Source organism: Nicotiana sylvestris, chromosome 10 (genome assembly GCF_000393655.2).
Source record: "Nicotiana sylvestris chromosome 10, ASM39365v2, whole genome shotgun sequence".
NCBI classification, from domain to species: domain Eukaryota; kingdom Viridiplantae; phylum Streptophyta; class Magnoliopsida; order Solanales; family Solanaceae; genus Nicotiana; species Nicotiana sylvestris.
In genome coordinates this window covers 141,155,920-141,175,303 of record NC_091066.1, presented here as the reverse complement: position 1 = coordinate 141,175,303, position 19,384 = coordinate 141,155,920, and the positions used below count along the sequence as shown (strand labels likewise).

At 36.9% G+C, this 19,384-nt stretch overlaps 2 protein-coding genes across 3 annotated transcripts; both read right to left on the bottom strand.

Annotated features, from left to right (window-relative positions):
- Positions 1–241: 241 nt before the first annotated feature.
- Positions 242–3,137, bottom strand: LOC104211053 (pectate lyase-like). Its single transcript, XM_009760048.2, has 4 exons — positions 2,797–3,137; positions 1,680–2,346; positions 1,277–1,519; positions 242–812 (listed from the first exon to the last, which is right to left on the bottom strand). The coding sequence occupies exons 1-4, from the start codon at positions 2,997–2,999 to the stop codon at positions 588–590; spliced, it is 1,338 nt and encodes a 445-aa protein (XP_009758350.1). The 5' UTR covers positions 3,000–3,137; the 3' UTR covers positions 242–587.
- Positions 3,138–5,461: 2,324 nt separating this feature from the next.
- Positions 5,462–18,672, bottom strand: LOC104211051 (alpha-amylase 3, chloroplastic). 2 transcript variants are annotated; one of them, XM_009760046.2, is made up of 13 exons: positions 18,324–18,672; positions 17,319–17,449; positions 16,829–16,886; positions 16,529–16,651; positions 16,241–16,361; positions 15,437–15,786; positions 12,038–12,717; positions 11,236–11,425; positions 10,499–10,605; positions 8,495–8,744; positions 8,218–8,340; positions 6,753–6,920; positions 5,462–6,074 (listed from the first exon to the last, which is right to left on the bottom strand). In XM_009760046.2, the coding sequence occupies exons 1-13, from the start codon at positions 18,582–18,584 to the stop codon at positions 5,916–5,918; spliced, it is 2,721 nt and encodes a 906-aa protein (XP_009758348.1). In that variant the 5' UTR covers positions 18,585–18,672; the 3' UTR covers positions 5,462–5,915. The 2 variants fall into 2 exon arrangements, with proteins under 2 accessions (XP_009758348.1, XP_009758349.1); XM_009760047.2 differs by having other exon boundaries at positions 16,829–16,883.
- Positions 18,673–19,384: the final 712 nt, after the last annotated feature.

Genomic DNA, 19,384 nt, shown 5'->3' with positions numbered 1-19,384 from the left:
GATCAATTCGCTCTAAGGATATGTAAAATTTGCATATAAAGCTGTGACAAATAACATGGTTGATTTTTGCATGAGAACACGTACGAGTCGTATTTGATAGGTTGTGCTGCATATATCTGTTCTTGAAATCCATATTTTCTTAAACAAAGTACAAATATATCAGCATTATGCCTTTATTACTACGTAAAAGAATAGGGGTTGATACAATAAATTTCACTCTTGGGGACACATGTAGCCTATATTGAAATTCAAACAGGGAAATTTACATTTATTAGAAATCATAAATCAAAACTTTCTGTTACAAAAAATAAACTTGATCTCTCACCAGAACCCACTTTTTTTCCTTTTCTCCCTCTCCTAACTGTTTTTCCCTATAGAGCAAACCAGCCAGGAAAAAGCAAAAAAGAAAAACCCGTAGAAAAAAACTGAGAAAACAACGAGACAACAGATAGATGTCTCAGCCATTTCTTTCTTCTCTTACTGTAAAAGAACCCCAAAAAAATCTTCGGCTCCATGTCAACCCCAAAAAAGTGAAATGTACATATGGTTTATATATTAGTATTATGTACATAAATATAGAACATTGGCTAGCATGCTTTTCCAATCTTGCACTTGATTACACCAGCTTTGCGAGTGAGTCTGCCGACAAATTTAGCAGGCTCAAACTTGATGCTGGTGTGTTCTGTGAATGGAGTATGCTTGATATCTGGTCCGGACTCCCTAAAGTAGGCTCCGTTCAAGAACAAATCCCCCTCAGATCTCCATTGCCAGTTTCTCCACAGAGATTCTGGGGCGCCATTCCGGTTTGTCACCTTCATTTAGCATACTTTATGTTAGCAATTTCACATGCAATATGCCACAAAAGGGAATGATAACTCTCTACTGTTTAAACTGAAAAACTGTTTATGTTAGCCTTATGCTACATTCTAAAGGCAGGGCAACCCGATGCACTAAGCTCCCGCTATGCGCGGGGTCCGGGAAAGGCCGAATCACAAGGGTCTATTGTATGCAGCCTTACTCTGCATTTCTGCAAGAGGTTATTTCCACGGCTCGAACCGTGACTTCCTGGTCACATATGTGATTGGACAATCTAAGAGGACATATCAATATGTGATTGGACAAGAAATGTTAGTTTGATTTATTCGCATATGCTTAAGCCTTGGTAAGCAGGTACTATCTGGTATATGTACTGATTGGAGGTAGCAGATACTCGGTGAAATCACCGACAGACACCACTATTGTTATAAAAAAAAAGTGATTAGAATGTTATGCATACCTCTTTAGTGTTTGGATTGTTGGAAGCCTTGAAGCGGTTACCCTGGCTAATAATGGTGGGATTAGCAGTGCCACCAATTGCATACATTTCCCATTTTGCATAGTCATTGTTGACAACATGGAAGAATCCCCATCTGCACCTTGGCATCCTCTGAATACATCCCTTTCCGAACCGATTGAATGCAACTGTAACTTGCATGATTTTATCTTGAGGAAAGGCATCATTTGCTCCCAAAAGCATCACCTGAATCATCATTTGTTGTCATTAGGCCAAATACAAATCGACAGACGACAACCCCCTAAACTTGTCAATTTTTTTTCATTTAGACATCTTATCTAAGAATCTGACTTATTGAACACAGTTGAAATGTGCCTGCTAAGAATAGGAGAGGAGAAAAACTTACGTCGTTATGATGATTGAATTTGCAGTTAGAAATGGTGATAGCAGTGGAAGCCATGATTGCATCAATGAGGCCATCAGCACCCTTAGTTAAAGTACAATGATCGATCCAGATACGGTTGGCACCAAAGATGGAAATAGCATCACCATCACTCACTGTCCTAAGACCAATATGGTCAATAGAATCTCTGATCATACCACCTGAGGTAGAAAGGATGTGATGAACTCTAATGTTGTGGACAATCACATTGTGCACAAATTGTATGGTTAGTCCTGCTCCATATGCAACATGAACAGAAACTCCCCTGCCATCAATTGTCTTATCATTGTTGATCATCAGTTCTTGCTGCAACTTGATTATCATCGACTTCTCGAAGATAATCCACAACGGCTCTTCTTGGATGACAGCGTGGCGAAGGGTTCCTGGCTTTGGCTCTTCCACGTTATCATCCGAGGGATCGGTGACAACGTAGAACTTACCGTCTTTACCACCAGTTGTGCCATGGCCAAATCCCCTAGCACAATCTGCTAATGCCTTCCTGTTATTAGCCCAGTTTTTGTCACACCTCCAACATTTGTCAATTGGATTGTATGCCTTGCAACCATCATTGTCATCCTTATCATCTTTATCTTCTTCCTTCAGATGCCTCCTTGTGCCATTAAAAATTGTTCTGCAATGTTTGACAATAACTAATGTCAATTAAAAAAAGGGAAGATGTCCAAATTTTACCACTCTATTATGCAAAATATCTTAATTTTACCCTCCATTATACTTCCAGCCTGGGGCTATTCATACCTTTGTCGTTAGCAAATCATCTCATATTTGCCCTTGCTTTTATTGGAACTCCAACGTGGTCTAAGTGGATTCCATATGTCAAAATACTCGAGGGGAAAAGGTCTAAATTCACCCATGTACGTTTCATTATGGGTTAAAATTACCTCAGTTATACTTTATTGGAGCTTCATAAGGAAAGATACTAGACGATTTGCTAACGATAAGGGTAATGATCGCCTTCCCCGGTCCTTCCACGGACCCGTGCATAAAAAGCTTTTGGTCAACCCACAAACCAAGAGACCCTTAGACAAAGAAACCATTTGTTCAAACAAAAAAAAATACTTACTCTCCAACTTCTTTGTTGAAAGTATCAGTGAGTTCCTCAGGATTTTCATTATAAGCAGCAAGAGAGGATTTGAGGGCTTCTTCAGCTTTCTTTTCCAAATAAGGGTCAAATTCAGCAATATTGGCATGCAAGTTTGGGATTAAAGAAGCAATACATAAAAGGGAGTAGAGAAAAATAACTGAATTACAACTAAATGAGGCCATTGTTTTTTTTAATATTTCTTTTGTTTTTATTATGGTAGCAGAATAACTTTTTTGTTAGTTAATTTCTGCTACCACCTGCAGCTTGGGGAATCCCAAGTTTTGGTAGTAGTTGATATTTGTAATGCAGATGAGTTCCCAAAGCTTGGGAATACAATAATAGTAAACACATATATACCACTAACATAGGAAAAGATAGGGACATATTTTTAGCGGGAACAACGGATGACCAAATACTAATTTGAGGTTGACAGTTATAGTTTTCCTAACTAACTTTTGAATGTTTTCTTTTTCTATTTTTTGTGTGGAAAACACAAGTCAAGGGATGTTGAAACAAGGAAACATAAAAAGCGGATCTAGTCTAGGATAAAATCCCTAACTATATTTATAGTTCAAATTAATGGCTGTTGGTGTAGCCGTATCGGCTATATATGTCTACTTGTGCCTGTTAAATATGATCAAGAAGCCACAATTCAAACGAAAGTCTAGCTCTATAATGCTTGCCAATTTTTTTAACAGAACAATAAAAGAAATTTCAAATTACATTAAATAAATATTCTTAGACAAGCTTTACAAATGTTATATACTCTCTTCATTAATATTACAACAACATACCCAGTGTAATCTCATAAGTAGGGTCTGAGAAGGGTAGTGTATATGTAGGCTTTACCCCTACTTTAAAAAAGATAGAGATGTTATTTCTGATAGACCTTCGGCTCAGGAAAAATAAGAAGAAATGAGTAACAAGTAATAACACCAGCAAGCCAATCAGAAAATCGAAGTGAACGAAACAACAAGTGATAACAGAAATATAAGAATAAGAAAAGACGACTAACACTATGTAGCACACTAATGCCACTGGTATGAACAAGGTAAATAAAAAACAGTCGGCCACCTAACCTTCTACGCGAAATCTCGACTTCCACACCTTCCTATCAAGGATCATATTCTCGGTAAGCTGAAACATCGTCATCTCTTGTCTAATCACCTCACCTCAATAATTTTTCGGCATACCCCTACCTCTCCTTGGATCCTCCAAGGTCAACCTCTCACACCTCCTCATTAGGACATCAGTGTCTCTCCTCTTTACATGCCGAACCATCTAAATCTCGTTTCCCGCATCTTGTCTTCCACAGGTGCTACGCCCAGCTTTTCTCGAATAACTTCATTCCTAATTTTATCCAACCAGGTATACCCGCACATCTATTTTAAGATCCTAATTTTTGCTACCTTCATTTTTTGGATGTGGAAGTTCTTGATTGACCAACACTCGATCCCATACAGCATAGACGGTGTGACCACCGTTTTGTAGAATTTACTTTTAAGTTTTGGTGGCACATTCTTATCACATTAAATACCAGAGGCGAGCCTCCATCAATATTGACTACCGAATAAAGGATTTGTGAGAGAGATTGGTCGGATTATTAATTACTCCCTCCGTTCTAATTTATGTGAACCTGTTTGACTGGCACGGAGTTTAAGAAAACATGAAGACTTTTGGAATTTGTGGTCCTAAACATGTCAAAAAGGGGTCCAGAGTATTGTGTGATTATAAAAGCTTCTCATTAATGGTAGAATTGTAAGTTTAAGCTAAATTGTTACCAAATTTAGAAATGAGTCATTCTTTTTGGAACGGACAAAAAAAAATATTCCGTAGTTCACATAAATTGGAACTGAGGGAGTATATATCCTAACAGAGAAATTAGTTGGACGGGTCAAAACTGGTTAGGGGAGCGGGTTCAAAGTGGATATTATCCCATACTTAAAAAAGATGCTAGCAGAATGCGGAATACCCAAAACACATGGCCGGAATGAGCTTTTTGGTTTTTGATTTCTTGATTGCAAAAAACAATTTTGTACTTGGGGATAACTTTCCCGGTTCTTTTCTAAACATTTTTTCTGAACTTCCCTAATTGAGGAGATGGAACTAATATATTTCTCATTCGAAAGACGACATTTCTCGGTTGCCAAAAAAAGAAAGGAAGTAAACTATATATATTAAAGTCTTTTTTCTAAATTCTTCTTCATCACCATAATGGTAAAGTTATAGCCGGGTTACATCACACCTCTTAGGGTGTTGTTCTTTCTCGGACCTTGCGTGAATGCAAAATACTTTATGTACCAAACTGCCCTTCTTTTTTTCTTCATCGCCATGGTGAATATAATACTGACTTTAAATGCCAATTTAACAATTAATTAGTCCCAACATCCCTTTTCTCATTCAAAATCAGTACGACTGCCAATTTATGATCATCTAAAGATACTCAAGAAGAGACCATTATTTTCACATAAATAACTCTTACTCTTCGTGGTTATTTCGACTCAAGAAGGAAAAACAAAACTTAATGATGACATCTGAAATGGATGTATGTATTCAAGTGTGGGTAATTTGCTGTTAATGTATATAAAATTAAACTCGGTTGAAATTGAAAAGAAAACTACTATTCTGTGCAACGCATGCTTGATTCAGCAAAAGAAATACAATATATCAATAGGCATATTCCAATATTTATACACAAATAATGTTGTCCTGATGCCAATATGGCTACTAGTTGTACAGAATTCCTTACATCTACAATGCCTCTATCTTCTAAGAAGGCAATACAATGTAATGGTATCTATCATATACATTTTTTACCAGACTGTATACAGTGTCCGTGATTTCACGAGATCTAATAATATTAATTACAACTCTTGCTCTTCGTATTTTTAGAACTATTTTTTACTCCAACTTCTTAGATTACTACCCATATCAGGCTTAAGATGCAGCAAAACTAATAAACCGCTGCAGTACAACATTTTGATGACATGAGCTCCTCCCATCTCCACTCCTTTGGCAGATAAATTGGAGCAACATTAACCTCAAACATGTCCGAATAGTTTCTAGTCCTTTGATACAGCGTAAGAGAGTGATTCTTCTTATGAAGATTCCCAAACCTTGTAATTGTTACCCTCAGCAGCCAACGACCATCTCTGATCCCCACTCGGAGGCTCATAGTGGCCTGGTCCTATTTTAACGGTCAGCTTATCATCAATAACTGCTGCATAAACATCCCTTTCGGCCTTTGTTATTTTCACCTGATTCAGACAGAAGGCTTAGCATGTTGGGAATAGGATTGATTTTGCATCCACATTACGAAAAGATATCTTGATAAGGCCCATAAGAACAGAATTTTAAAATAACAAAGCTTGTTTCGGAGTATTTTAAGGATTTGAATTACTAACTATAAAACACCTCAGCATAAAAAAAACCTAATCCCCACCTTCATAACTATACCAGGGTTAGAAACGGAAATTATTGCAGCTGACTAGCAAATACCAGTTCCACTGTTGTTGACAATTTGAATATATGTGTTGAATTCATACAAAATACCATGCCGACATACTTTTTTCTAGAAATATAATGCTTCACCTTACAATGATCTTATCACCTGATACTTCCCAAGATTGAACAGCCAAGGTTCATGTATTGCAAGCATGTAATATTTATTTGTTAGTTCTTTCTAGAGGTCCTTTTCACTGTATCATCACTAGGCAATTCTAAAAAAGAGTTGGCTTCATGTTGATTTGTCAGAACAGAAAAATAAGGAAATGGAGAGGCCATATGTTAACTGAAGAAATATAGAATGTTTGTTATTCTCTTCTCTCCTTCCTATTCATTCAAAATCGATCAACCATAACTTTTCAGATTAGGCTGAAATTTAACCTCAGAGGTCAAAAGAACCTGCATCAGTCAACATGGTTTTTGAGACTTACCATACTCCGACAGTTGATCTTATTCCGCCTTCTGAGTGACATAAGAGTTCCTATTTCAGATCGATAACCAGAGAAAATGTGATCAAAGAAGACTGACGGGGTTCCAGGGTGAGTCAGGATATAGGCATAACCTTGCATCTCCTTCCCACCAGGAAATCTCCAATGACCCTTCAAGGCAAAGGCCCAAAAACAAAAAGTTAACGATGAAAAGCAAGTCAGATCTTATGCTTACTCCGTATTATTCAACCAGCTATTGAAACAATAAATTACGAGCCCATTGAGGAGATCATGAGAGAAGCGCTACAGATTGGATTGGAGCTTCAAATGAGAAAGAAGAATATGGTACTAAAATAAGGTTATGTTACCCAAAAGAATAAAAAATAACACCAAATAATAACGATAAGGGTTCCATTTGGATTATTTATTGCACAAGCTCGTAAAAATTTCAAGATTTGCAGCAAACAAACTCTAGGAACTTGTGAAAACGCAAAGAAGGATTTGAAGAACATCAATAGAAAGTTTGGACTGATAGCTAAATGACATAAAATCCATTTCAAATCATTACAATTATAGATTTACTATTATCCCATCTATTCATACAGGCAAAAAATGTTGAGCTCAAACGCATGGACTTTATTGATGAGTACAAATGGAACCTAAGAGAGGTGCTCTGGTAGCAAAAAAGAACTACTAAAGACATTTAAAGCTTAATTTAAGGGTTTTCTTAGAATTTTTGTTGAATAAGGAGGTAATACAAGCGAATAATGGAACATCGAGAGCAAGAAACCAAAAGAAATCAAAGTTGACAACTAGGCTGGAATTTCTTCACTGATTCCAAGGAGAAATATTCTTCTTATAGGTGATCACAGCTATGCACTAGTGCCCCTAGAGATTCTACAGGGGTTACATTTCATCATGACATAACTAACTCTAAATAGCATTTGTAACAGTTCCCAGGGCTCGAGAGTACATTTAGCTCCCAAACTTGAGGGATCCAATGACAAACAACAACAACAACAACCCAGTATAATCCCACTAGTGGGGTCTGGGGAGGGTAGTGTGCACGCATACCTTACCCCTACCCTGGGGTAGAGAGGTTGTTTCCAAATAGACCCTCGACATCCTTCCCTCCAAGAACTCCCCACCTTGCTCTTGGGGTGACTCGAACTCACAACCTCTTGGTTGGAAGTGGAGGTTGCTTACCATCAGAGCAACCCCTCTTGTCTAGGGATCCAATGACAAAATGCAGGAAAAATGTATTAACTTGACTGAATGATCAAGAAAGGCACAAAATTGCTTCAGGCAAGTGGATATGATGAACTAACTGCCTCCTCATAAAGTCCCTGTTATCATTGTTTTAGGATCAAAAGAGGAGCATCTTTTTTTTTCAATTGTTTAATAGAGGAGCCTCTTTAGTCCTCTACAAAATACACCAGTAAGAATAGAAAACTAAAAGCATATTTACCTGTGTGGAACCTGTATCATGATTCTCTATAAAGGTAACAGCACGCGATGGCCACCACCCAACAACGCCAGGAGGTTTTCCCTTCTGATCCGATAATCGCCAGTATTCGCATCTCTCAATTGCCTAATTACATAGAAGTTGAAAGAAAATGCTGTTAACACCAGAAAAAAGTGATTTCTAACCACTTCTCTTTATTTATTTATTTATTTATTTTAATAACTACTGCTGGCCAAGTACTTGTATCCACTGTGCCCGGAGCAAAGTTTGAGACACTTACAGAATGAAGAATTCCTTTTGTTGTCACATCAAATGCTCCTGCAGTTCCATTAGTAGCATTAATCCAGTCAACAATTCTCTGTCGATGCGCATCTTGATTGTGATCCATCTCTCCGTAAGTATAACTAAGTGAATCCCAATACTCGCCCACAGCAAAGTAAGGCTCAGTTGCGTCCAAGTAATCCTTCACATAACCACCCCAGAACCCACGAACAAAATCAAGCCTCCATCCATCATAACCAATTTCCTCCCTGGCAAACCAGCGAAAATTTGTTACAAGATGACCTTTGAAGTTGGAACATTCTTGAGTAAGACATTGGAAGAAAGCTAAGTTGCTCGGACTCGGCTGCGAATGTCCAAAACATATACAGATCTAGAGGTCGGATCCTTCATGATTTATATTTTAAGATTCAAGGATACGGATCTAGGTAGGGATACATATGCGAGGATTCAGCTAAAAATAATTCAAATATCTAAAAATAGAGTTATGAAAATATGTCTAAATTATGAGACACTGTGTGGAAAACTTACAAGATATCTGAGAAGGAGAAAATATTGGTCAAGAGGAGAATCCGAGAAGGAGATAAAAGAGGACTAACAGAAAATTCTATGTACAAGATATTCCATTTTCTTCAATTTCACCATAGCTTTTGTTTTGATTTCAAAAATCATTGTCTCTGTCCCGAATTTCTCCGTCGATTTTGGTCAAAGTACCCAAAATCGGTTCACCTGATCCGGCATGGACCCCAAACCGACGCCCACACCCACGTCATATCGACACGGGTGTGGCACTGAAAGTGAAGAGTACAAGCAACTTAGGAAGAAATTATAATGGAGACTATTAGATTGTATCCTATGCAAGAAAACAGCATTTTCATACAGTGAGGCAGAAATACCCGTGAAACAGATGGAGAAATACCACCTTCTTACACAGTTTAACAGTTGGGCAACTCCACTTGGTAATTCAGTCTTCTTCATGAGCGGTTGCAATAAAAGAGACATAGATATCTATTACCAAAGGAGCGGACGGGATAAAATGACAACATCTTGTGGGATGAGATGCTAATCCTGCTGCTATATGCAAGTGAATAAAGTAAGAGCTACTGATGCTTCATAATCCGTATTATTGGTGTAAATGTAGCCCCTTAGGAAATCTGGATCAGTATATGTAATTCCTGGGCATGCTAGGAGGGATAGGATAGAAGGTGGATGATGTTGTTTTGTATGTTTTTTGTATCTTTTTGTACCATCTTGGTACCTTTATAATAAACTTTTACCTTATCAAAAAAGAAAAGAAAAGTAAGAGCTACTGATACTGTTTTACTGTTTAAAAAAATGGATAGAGAAGCAAAGGAAGCAGCTGTTGACTCTTCAACTATCAATTAAAGTATTTGTTTCTGAACGTCGTAAAGGATATTGGTTGCACCTCATTTACTTTTCACATTTTGAATCAAAGCATTAGTGTGGAGTAAGTAATCTAGTCCTTTGGCCAACCACAATTTCATTTTAACTGCCTTCAATTACCAATTGTTTTCTTTGAGATCGTGGTGAAATTCTTGAGAAAAATTGACATCTGATATCTTCAAGAATGATAGCTGTATACTTCAGGTCTTCTCTTTAAGCATTACTCAATTTCCATCTACCAACTCTTTCCTATTCTTGCCACAGAATGCGTTAATCTTCCAAAAACCAAAATTCCTGTCTGAACCACCAGATATTTATATCACGTTGACTACTTTGCCTAATGTGCATAACATAGAGACGGTACAGAATCTCTTTCTTTTAGTTAAGTGCTTTGTATTTTGAATTTAGTACCAACAAATTTTAATCCTGATTGACAGACATCAAATGTACTTAGACATTGCCAATGTATAATTATTGCTAAAGATACTAGGTCACTAAAAGCCCAGGCATAACAAGTACAAAGATGTTCAGATGAAAATAAAACAGAAAAAAGGAGGGGAAAGAAGAACATTGATAAGGTCAAAAGCTATGAGAATTAAACCTCAGCCAGTGTAACCATTCCTTGATATCCTTTCTCACAAATTCCTGGGAATGATCAATGTTAGGAGCAGCATGGAAGTTATCTCCACTACTTTTGTTACCCCTTCCCTGTAGAAATAAAAGGTAGTTCAGACATTTGATTCAGCAGATCATGTAAAAACACATCAGTATATCATTAGGGAAAGGGAAGCAATAATGTCCTGATAGCCACAATGTCTAAACTATTCTTGGCTAAACCATAGTAGAGGAGTTGAGAACATTGCTTTGGCGATTAACAGATATTCTAAAGAGTAACCTAGTCAACTTGAAAGCACGAATGAAAATCCACCGAGTATAGCGAAGTGTACCTCCTCACACCCACCATCTATAGCAAAACCGATATATATCATGACTAGGAACAATCGTTAGCAAAACCCATATATAGAAACATTTAGACCTTCCATTTTTTCCAACTTCAACAGCACTTCGAGATACCTTACTTGTTTTGACATATCAAATATTTTATCGTGTTCTCTGAATTAATATTTCATTGCAATTTATTTCAAATAACAAAATAAGGAATGGGTATACTATTCATTAAGTGGTGGACAAGCTCATTCTCAAACATTTCAGTTTGCTACTTTGCACCCTCTCTGAATTTGTGATTATTTATAGTCTTCTGGTGAAGGACAAGCATCACCGCAAAAGTTTTCTTTGCTAGCACAACAGCAAGGCAAAATCTAAAGAAAAAGCACACACCTGGAAATGTGGATCATCAGCAACAACTGCACGATCATCCCAATTTAAACGACCACCAAAAATATTCCATATACCATTTTGATTACGTTCACTTGCACATCTATGATTTAAGACAACATCACCGAGAACCTTGATGCCCACTTCATGGAATTTCTTTACAGTAACTTTCAATTCATCAAAACTACCATATCTGACAAAGATACAGAAAAACAACACAACAATTGAGATACCCCAAACAAGTCAAGATAAAAAAGAACAAACCGAGAGAGCAATAAGTATGCTTCATTAAAGTCTCTTTGACCTGGTAGGAACTATCTAATCATTGTTCGAAAAAAAAAGGATAAAAATAAGATGCTAATTCTGTACTAAGGAATAGCCTATCGAACCAGAGAAAGACAGAAAGCAGAACCAGTAAATCAAAATAACAGAACAGATGTACATTTTGCATGTTTAATCATAACAAACGAGTAGAAAATGAGAGATATGTCCGATCTTCTGCTGGAAAGAGGAATGACGTAGTAAGAGCAATGTACCCCTTCTTAATTGTTGGCATATCCCTAGTTTAACTTCAAATAAAGAGGCTAATAGCCAAGAGAATTGAATTCTCATCCATAAAAACCATAACATGAGACTGCCATTCCTAATATTTGGGCATCTCCTACTTTAAATTATAATGGAAAAAAAATAGTAGAACTTGTATGAGATACTTAGAACTTCATCTCATAAACCCAGAAGGGATATACATGACTTATGCTTTAATATTTGACCAAAATGGAAGTGAAGAGAATTTTTATTATAATACCTGGAATTTAAGTTATATAAATCCCTAGGCATGTAGCCTTCCGGTGACACCGAGTCAGTTGGTGGAGGTAACCAGATGACACTGAATCCAAGTGAAGATAACTCTGCAGCTTTTTCATGCAGCTCCCTGTACCATCTTCCAGATTTATGAGATTCCCAATTAAACCCTTGGCACAAAATTTCAAATCCTGAACCAGTCCCTGAAGATACTTTGACATCAGGTTGTGAAACCTCAGCTTCAGAAACAACATTTTCTGAAATTGTTGGGACTGTTGGGGTTGAACTTCTGAATATACTATAAGCCTCCGCGGCAAGCTTCTCAATTTCTTGAAGAATGTTTTCTTGTGTTTCCTTGCTTTTTGTCTTCCGACTCTTTTCAGAGGAAATGCCAGTCACCAAATTTCTTATCTCCTTTATTATTTCATCAGTAAACATAGAGCCTGCTTGTTTCTCCTCAGGAGCACGGTTGAGTATCTCTGAAGAATTTGACTCTTCATCTTGTTTTCTCTCCTCCGAATGTATTGTGCTAGACTGATATTTGCCACTTGATAAAGGTATATAAAAGTCGTTTCCCTTGCAATTCAACCATGTATTTTCATCCAGCTTCACCACAAAAACAAATCCGGAAAGTCCTCCATCCAAAGTAAACAGGCCAGAAGAACCATCGCCTCCCTCTTTTCTCTGTCACGAGGGCATATATCATCAATAAGCAAAGGCTAGCTGGTCTTAGAAACAAAAGGTTACTAGTTCTTTCTGGTCAGTGAGACATTTTTCAAAGAAAAGTGAACCAGATGATAATAGAGAAAAAGAGAGCCACAACTATTGCATGGCAATTTTGTTTCTGAATATGGATCGATCCTAAGTAACAGTAGCACTCTGCATAAATCCGTACCGAGAGATAAACTAGTATTTGTGAAGAATGCTAGACACACCATATAGGACCCTTCCATGATGTTGGAGATTCAGGTCGAATCTAAAATACTGCAGTTGTTGAAGGGGAAAAGATTGCAACTTATAAGTGCTTGACGACAGAAGTGAGCTTACTTGCCCTGGTTAGCCTAATCTTTCCATGAAGCCATGTTTGGAAGTCCTCAAAAATCAGTAGTTCAGCATATTGTTCACGTTTGCAAACCGCTAACTTCCTTATAGTTTCTTCTTTAATCACAGTACACAAACATCAGACATCGTCTCTATTTAAAGATTAGACATTCAACTTATGACAGTCTAGCCGATTCTTCTGCTCCCCTAAAAAAACCCTGTTCTAATTAACCAAATAATTGAATTTTCCCTCTAATAAAAATGAGCAAACAGATTAAAATCTTGGACGAAAAAGGTCAGATGTCCCTTCAATCATTAAAGAAGAAGAGAAAGGTTAGTTGCTTTGATGTATACATCCTTGTACAAACTTGAACATTTTAAGCAACCTACCTTTGTCCCAGCAAGCCCCATTTCATGTCCGGAACTATTGGGCAACTAAGTAGTGTAGCGAAGGCAAAGATGCCATGTCTCCTGGCAACTAAAATGCTAAGCAGTATATAGCAGGTCAAATTAATAGAAAAGTGACCAAACTGGAAAGGGGAAGAAGAATAAATAAACTTATCTTTTAAGACTGTCCCAAAATTGTGCCAACTTCCTTTTAAGAGAGATGTTCTTGTACAGTTTACATGCTCTAAAGGTCATGTAGGAACCTATTTTACAATTTACAAAACAATGTCAACTCTATACTAACTCTAAGACCACAAAAGTCAACATAGTGCGCCAACATATTCCCCACCAAATACTAAATAATTCCTTTAATTAACAGGTTGAATCTAAGTTGCTCCAACACGACAGTCTAGGTGCCGCACCCGTGTCGACACGACACTAGTAAGAGTGTGGGTATGGAAACCGTACCGGATCTGGTCATACAATTTTGGTTTCTTTGACCATGATGGATGAAAAAATTCGAGATGGAATATAATTTGATTCCCGGAATCAGAACAAATAGCATACCTTATCTAGGAAATCAATTCTTTACTTATCTACAACTTGAGAATAAAAAAGAAATCCACACTTTACAAGTTATACGTAAGTATTCCACAAAATTTCTCATAATTTAGAGATATTTTTATATTTTTTTAAATTATATTTAGCCGGATCCCCGCACCCGTATCCGTACTAGGATCCATATCCCCGAATCTTAGAATTTACATCTTGAAGGATTCAACCTCTAGATCCGCATCCGTGTCGGACACCGGCACCCGTGTCCGAGCAACTTAGGGTTGAATCACTGAGTCAAACTAAGACGACTAATTTCGGATGAAGGAAGTATAAAGTAAGATTCCAGGCATTAAGAACTTCGCCAAATCTTTGATTGGATGTTATGCTAGCCATTAATCCAAATAGCATGTTAGAAATCCAATGACTTACAGGTCAGGAACAGATTCACATGGCAATTTCATATTTTGTTCTCATAATTACTTTTTTAATATACCAGCATTATGATAGTGCTTACAAAACTACATCAATAGCCTAGACCAACTCCTTTGAAACGATTCACACGGCACTTTCATTGGCTAAAATATTAATATTAAAATGCTCGTAACCTTGCTAGACTCAATTGAACCACACAACCAAGGTAAAATTGGACCAGCATATTAAAATCTTAAATAGAAAAGGTTATAACATCCTTTCAATCATTAAAGAAGAAGAGAAAGGTAGTTATCTGGATGTGCACATGCTAGTTACTACAAATGAACAACCTTACACATTGCACATGTCCAGAACTATTGAGCCACTATCAAGCAGAACGTGTAGAGAGAGGCCAACGATTTCTATTTTCCAAGGCTTCTCAAATATTAAAAGTGGTAGATCCAAAAAAAATTAGTACTCCCTGTAGCCCACTCCCCTTTTTTCGACTGTTCCAAATTGTGTCCACTTTTCCTCTAAAAATGCTTTAATACAGTTAACGCTATGTGGGACCAAGTTTTTTACTTTAAAACACAAGTTTACTCTGGAACTACAGAAGTCATCACATTAGGCCCATATGTTCCCCTACCAAATACTTAACAATACACATGTTCAACTCTTTTCTAAAATAATCACACCGAGCCAAACTAAAGACTACTGACTTGGATGGAGGGGAGTATAAATGAAGATTCCAGACTTAAAGGACTTTGAAAAATCCAAGATTGGAGATTACCATGGTCACTAATCTACAATACCAGGTCAGGGAAGGCTGGTTGTAGAATCCAATGACATGTTCGTAAGAAACAGATTAAACAGCATTTTGATTGGATAACATTAGAGGTCAAAAGAACAGCATTTTGAGATAACATTAGAGGCTTGTACTATTGCTAGTTTCAATTTAACCACACAACTAAGGTAGACACGAAAAGTTCATTAATCCAAAAAAAAGTACCTGCAGCAAAGTCCTCAGTGCCTTATTCTTGAACACTACTGTTTCCGCTGGATATGGCGTTGTAGGAAGTTCCCATGTTTTAGCATCATCTTTGCAGACTCCCCAGTGAAGAACTACATTTCCCGGTAAGTCGGTATCTATATACAAAATATTCTTGGCAGTGTCTGGACAGTGCTTAACAATGACACTAACAGTGTTGTCAACAAAAGTTTCTTTTACTATGGTCTGCTCTTCATAGAACCCTTCAAGGCGCTTGTTTTTCAAACTAGACCCATCATTGCTGCTTGCTTCCCCTTTTGAGGGAGCAGCTTCTGGCTTAAGGAGGATGTTCGACAGCTGCCCTAGCGGTCCTGCAATACATAAAGAGCTACCGAACTTTTACAACTTAAATTTGGAAAGACACAATCACTCAAACAAGACATAGATATAAAGGATCTTTCCGTCCTTTCTGATATTTCAGCTAAGCACAATAATTGCTTATTGCAGCTAAGCACAATAATTGATTGATAATTAATTTTATACCATGAACTTATCAAAAAAACCTATTGTAATACTAAATTGAGGAAAAATAGAAATTTATAACAGTAATGCATCATATATCATAAACAGATACAATCCTTGTTTAGCCTAGGTAAATAATTTTCATTGTTAGAAAAGATAGGTTTTGACATATTTGAGTAGTTTTTCCTACGGAGGAAGTCAGCCAGGATAACATGAAGAGAGGTGATACAGATTGCATGTAAGAGTAGGCAAAAGAAGAATGAACATATGTATACATTTCCCGACAAAAAGTATCCTAACAACCTGGCCATATGCCCGATCCCTTTTTAACTCCAACAATATTAGCATCATCTTCAAGGTAGTCAATAAGAGGAATCTTGAAGTCCCGCCCTCTGTGCTGATACCAAACTCCAGTTTCCTCATCCTGCATCATCAAAATAAACCGGCAAAAAAGCACCATCACAACCAAAAAAGTGAACGACCAAAGCTATCAGAGGCGTAGTATACATGAAGATGGTTTTTGTTAAATGTGTCGTAAGCAGCATAATACTTAAAAGAAGAAAGCCGAACCATCTAAGAGTAGAAGTCCACCTTCAACACAAAATTTATGGCTGCAATAGACCACTTAGAACTTATGTCAATCTTCACTTCCTGAAACTTTTCTCCTTCCAAAATTGTTGATGACCCTTTCAAAGGAGTTTCAATTGCGTAATCCTGTAATGGCAATGAAATTCACATTTAAAGAAAAAATATGAGAAAGGAAATGTAGGAAAAAGATAGACGGACACCTTCACAGAAATTGAATACTAAAGTGATTACATCCACATTCAGAGAAGAAATATTAACAGAACAAGAACGAGGCAAACTAGCAAGAGAAAGAGTAGTAGAGACCTTTATTGTGATCGAACCTGAGGGCCGCATCTCTGGAGGAGGTTGATCCCATTCACTGCTGGATAAAAAATGCAAAATTTAGAAACAACATGTCCAGCGTCTTTAGGTATTCAACAACTATTGAAGCACAAGTTCATGAGGTATAAATCTCCAAATCAGAACTAAAAGTCTAGATCATCCCCATCTGAAAGACCATTGGCAGAGCTAGCTTGGAGAAATGGGGTTCAATTGAATCTCCTTGATAGGAGGAAAAATTCTAGCAAAGTGGCAAAGTGATTCAAAAATTGGTTTAGATCACAGGTTTAATTCCCACGAGACATTTTTTAATCCCCTTATATGAAATTCTGGCTCCGCCACAGCTAAAGACAAAAACGTGACATTAAACTTAAATCCTTCCTATAAAAGATATTGTAAACAAATTCCACCTCAGTTGTTTCTTCCTCCAAAGCACAAAAGAAAAGCAGTACTTCCATTATCAAACCAGACTAACCTGCCAGCATCACCAGCATAATTGACCCCCCAATGAAGAATCCATTTCCCTGGCACGCTACATCCCACAGAGAGGTGCCAATTCTCTTCGTCTTTCCCCTTATCTAATCTGATTGCTATCTTTCCTTCAGCCTGCAATAAGCCAATCAACACCTCAGCAGCTCTTAATCTTTCTCTACTTCAGTATTGGGAAAAACAAATGACACTTACATAAAGCACAAATATTTAACAAAGAAAAACGAGGAGAGTCAAATATATTACTCCCTGTGGTTTCAATTTATGTTGACCTATTTGACTAGTCATGGGATTTAAGAAAGAAATGAGTACCTATGGAACTTGTGGTTTTAAACATACCACAATATTTATGTAGTTATAAAAACTGGAAGTTTAAGTTAAATTGCTTCCAATTTTAAAAGAGGTCATTCTAGAACAAACCAAGAAGTAAATAGGGTCACATAAACTGAAAATCTAAGTATGAAGGCCAAAATTTCAAAGATCCAACTATTCTCTCTCATTTTCGTAAGCTTGATAATTTATCTTCTTCATATTCTCCCTCTTTTTCTTCCTCTTGAGCGAACATAAATGTGAATAGTTGCTTCTCCACTTGTCCAAAGATAGGATAAAATTCAGGAAGCAATGACGGAAGAATACACCGCCCAGTTATGCAGAGTGTTATACAATTTTTACACTTGATAATAATTCAAAAAATTATGTTCTGAATAAGTTGAACTACTCCGTTAACTTAACAAAGAGTTTTTTTTTTAATTGTTAACTTAACATAGAGGAAAAAAGAATTGGCGGCAAACCGCGAAAACTCAATTCAGTTAGCTCCAAACACTCCTTAATTCCTACAAAAGTAACGTCTCATTTCCATTGATCCAATGAATTTACAAGCACAAAAACTAGAGCCAAGCAAAAAGTAGAGCACGCGATAAACAAATCGGCGAATCTCTAACTTAATAATAGATATACACACGAAAATATATATCTAATACAGGTATTTTACCCTTTCCGGTCGTTTCACCAAAAAAGTCTCTGTTAAAACGACGTCGGACTTCTCCGATGTCTCAATGACAGCGGCGTCAGTGGAGCTAGCTCGGAGAGCGAACGTCGACCGGCGACGCCGGAATCTCAAAGTTACGTTAGCGGAGAGCGGCTTCCGAGAGTAATTTAGAGAAAAATGAGGGGTTATTTTTGGATTTAAATAAAGTTTTGGGCTTCGCCGGAGACTATTACCGACGAGAGGCTCTATAGTAACAGTCGACATTTTCTTTTCCGGTCGCTAGATCTCTCACCTGAAAAGCATGAGGAAAAAAGAGAACGAAAATGATTTGGTTGATCAGATATATATATAGTGGATAGTTATTGCTTTTTCGGTTCTCTGCTGTTCAAACACTTTCTTTTCAATAACATAATCTTTACTCTTTTTAAAAGGATTACGAAAAGTACCCCTAAAGTAATCTGAATTAGCGATCAGGCACCTCACTTTTAATAAAGAATGTTGCCATAATAATTTATAATCCCAATTTGACCTTGAATTTAGTTTTGCAAAACAATTTTCGCAAAACTTTTTGGCAATGCATAGTTTAAACAAACAAAAAAATGTGTCAATCAAGAAAGTTGTTAAAAATTATTTAAAAAGTAGTATCGATAAAGTTTCAAATGATTGTAAAGTTTATTTATTTAATGGACACATATTTGATTAATATATACTACTATTCATATATAAAGACCTAGTATAATTCTAGATCCCATCTGGATAAGTGTGTCCATTGTAAAATTGCAGGGTAGATGGCAATTGAGGTAACTAATGGAAGCTTTATAGCAATAATGACAATAAAATAATGACTTGATTATTAAGATGAAAAAGTAATGGGCAAAATCAGGGGAAAAAGAAAAAATACTTTGGTAAAGGGATTGCACTTTCCGTCGGCTACGGACCTATTTTCTATAATACTTCCAACTTTACGCAGATTCGAAGTTTCTCTCTCCCTCTCTGAATTCGTGGTCCCAAACTGAAATAATATCTGAAATATCTCAATTCAAATGGCTTATTTGATAAAGACC